The sequence below is a fragment of the Papilio polytes genome, unplaced genomic scaffold (genome assembly GCF_000836215.1).
Source record: "Papilio polytes unplaced genomic scaffold, Ppol_1.0 DF824157.1, whole genome shotgun sequence".
NCBI lineage: Eukaryota > Metazoa > Arthropoda > Insecta > Lepidoptera > Papilionidae > Papilio > Papilio polytes.
Window position 1 is genome coordinate 167985 of NW_013525047.1, and position 2542 is coordinate 170526.

Below are 2542 nucleotides of genomic sequence, written 5' to 3' on the forward strand. Positions count from 1 at the left end.
CCGCACACCGCAGCAGACGACTTGTCTCTGCGCTTCTATTTACATAACGCATTACTTCATTAAACATATTATACCAACATGATAGCGCCATTTGTCCATCAGGGCACAAAAGTGTACTTAGTGAAAGAAGTGAGAGTATTTCCTACATCTTTCTTCTATCTTTACTATTCTATCTTTATCTTTATAAAGAGAGCAGATCTGATCGTTTGCATTGAATAAGCTTCGAAATCACCGAGTTTATTCGGTAATTATCACTGAATAAAATATTCTATATAAATATACATAAACGAGGTATGAACTGGAAGGGTTTGGATATGCCAGAAAAGATTTGAAACATATATTCTATGTAACCCAGGCAAAACTGGGCGAATCGCTAGTTACTTGTAATATTCACACACCATACTTTTTTAGAAATCATCACTGTTCTTAAGGAAATTCTTTTAGATATGTAAATACTACTGTTTATATTCCTAGTTGTAATGTAACATTTTCTAACAGTTAATATTATCTGTTACAGGTATGGTTCCAAAACAGAAGAACGAAATGGAGGAAAAAGCACGCCGCTGAAATGGCGACGGCAAAACGCAAACAGGAGGAGCTGGGCGAGGAGTGCGAGGGGGAGGAGGGCGGCGAGGGGGAGGGCTGCAGCGACGACGATGACCCGAAGCGGCCGCGTCTCGACCTCTTGCATCACATACATCACCGACAGTGACAGCGTTCACCTGCGCCGCGCAGTGAGGTGCATCGATTGCAAAATATCGATACCAAAATCGATTACGATAATCGATATTATCCGGGAGTTCCGAGCGAGCCGTGCGACCTGTCGTGGCCAGTGCGGGTGGCCAGTTGTGAGGGAGACGCGACCGCCGCCTCTGTAGACAGTGAACGTGACTTTAATGACGAAGACAGTCAGCCGATTAATTACGCGTATTACCATTTTTAGCATATTCCAGTGAAGTTTCGCTTTTATTGTCGATCTATATTGGTGTCCCCATCTTTTTGTTTATAAATTGACATGAATTTTAGTATAACTGCGTCTATAAATGTAATTATTTTAATTGTTGATTGCGTTCCAATAATTTCCCTACAGTCCTGTTCATCTGAGCGTCAGAAAGCTGTGTAATGTATAAGTGTGTAAATATAAGCATAAGTAGTAATGCCATATGTCTTAAGTAAATTATTGTAACTAGTTTTTACATACAAATATAATAAGTTTATTGTACATTTGAATTAAAGATTCCCGGTGCCAATTTCCTACGAGTAATCTGTACGCATTTACCTATTATTTCTAGAATTTTCCAGCTAAAGAGACGCAAATGTAGGTGACAATGTATTACATTAGTATTTATATTTGTAAATATTGAATTAATGAAAAAACCCTATTTGTTAAAGCGTACCGCAATCTGATGTATATTGTATTTGTTAAGGAATATAATTGTAAATAGATATTTAAACGAATTTAATAAATACTTTATTGTAACTGCACGTAATACCTTCACGACATTTTATATTTTAATTTAATATGAAATTTTCTACTACTACTATTTTATTTTCATTTTACTATATTTTGTTTGTAATAGAAACCTTACATTAAACCATTTAAAAAAATACTATTTTTGTCAAATACTTCTAACTTTTTGTTAACCTACGTATGTAAGATTCAATTAAATATTGTCTTTTTTAAACACTGACATCTATTGAGCGTTGGAGGTCTACGAAATGTGGTTCAAATAAATGGTTAGTAAAAATATATGTTGTGTTATTTCGCCTTTTCTAAATATCGAGAACTAGCTGTTGCTAGACTTTTCCCCCGAGAAATTACTAGAAAAATAGCCTATGTTACTCGTGGATAGTGTAGCTTTCAAATGGTGAAAGAACTTTAAAAAACGGTCCAATCGTTTTTGAGCCTATTCATTACAATCAAACAAGTATTTCATCTTTATAATATTAATAGTATGATTGACTAGCACACATTTAATTCTAAAAACCAGTTATCATACAAAGTTTAAACGCAGTTGTTTCTACAGTAATTGTATCAGTATATTGTCTGCTAGTACGTAACAAAACTGTCCCCTTTAGTACCTACTGTAACTTTTCACGACAAAGCATTTATCGAACACTCGCTCGTCTGAACTCATCTGTTATAAAGATGTGTACACACTGTTTAAACAATATTTAACTATTAAGTGTAAGTACGGAAGTGTTTAGCAAACTAAAGCACGTATAGATTAAACCAATCTAAAGATAAACACGGTAGAATATCATACAATGTATAAAAGATTTAACTCACATGTAAGCAGATAAAATCAATTGCAATATAAAAATAATATCCAACATTCTGAACGGTCATCGAAATATTTTTTCCATTTATTCCCAAAGCAAACGTGTTTCATGTTAGATCGTATCTTATTTCTATAACGTAGTGTGTACGCCGCCTTACACGTCTATGTGATTGGAAAACCTTCAGAGGCGATCGCGCCCCGACAAAAATCGAGACGCGCAGCCTCGTTGCCATGACAACCGACATCCGCTCCACAACATA

At 35.4% G+C, this 2542-nt stretch overlaps 1 protein-coding gene across 1 annotated transcript in view; it reads left to right on the forward strand.

Annotated features, from left to right (window-relative positions):
• Window positions 1-1418, forward strand: part of LOC106111663 (homeobox protein Nkx-6.1-like) — a gene marked incomplete at its 5' end in the record, with an annotated part of 36093 nt that extends 34675 nt beyond the window's left edge. Inside the window, 1 exon segment of the mRNA XM_013293806.1 lies at window positions 518-1418. Coding sequence (XP_013149260.1) covers window positions 518-712 — 195 coding nt within the window.
• Between the last annotated feature and the right edge of the window lie 1124 nt (window positions 1419-2542).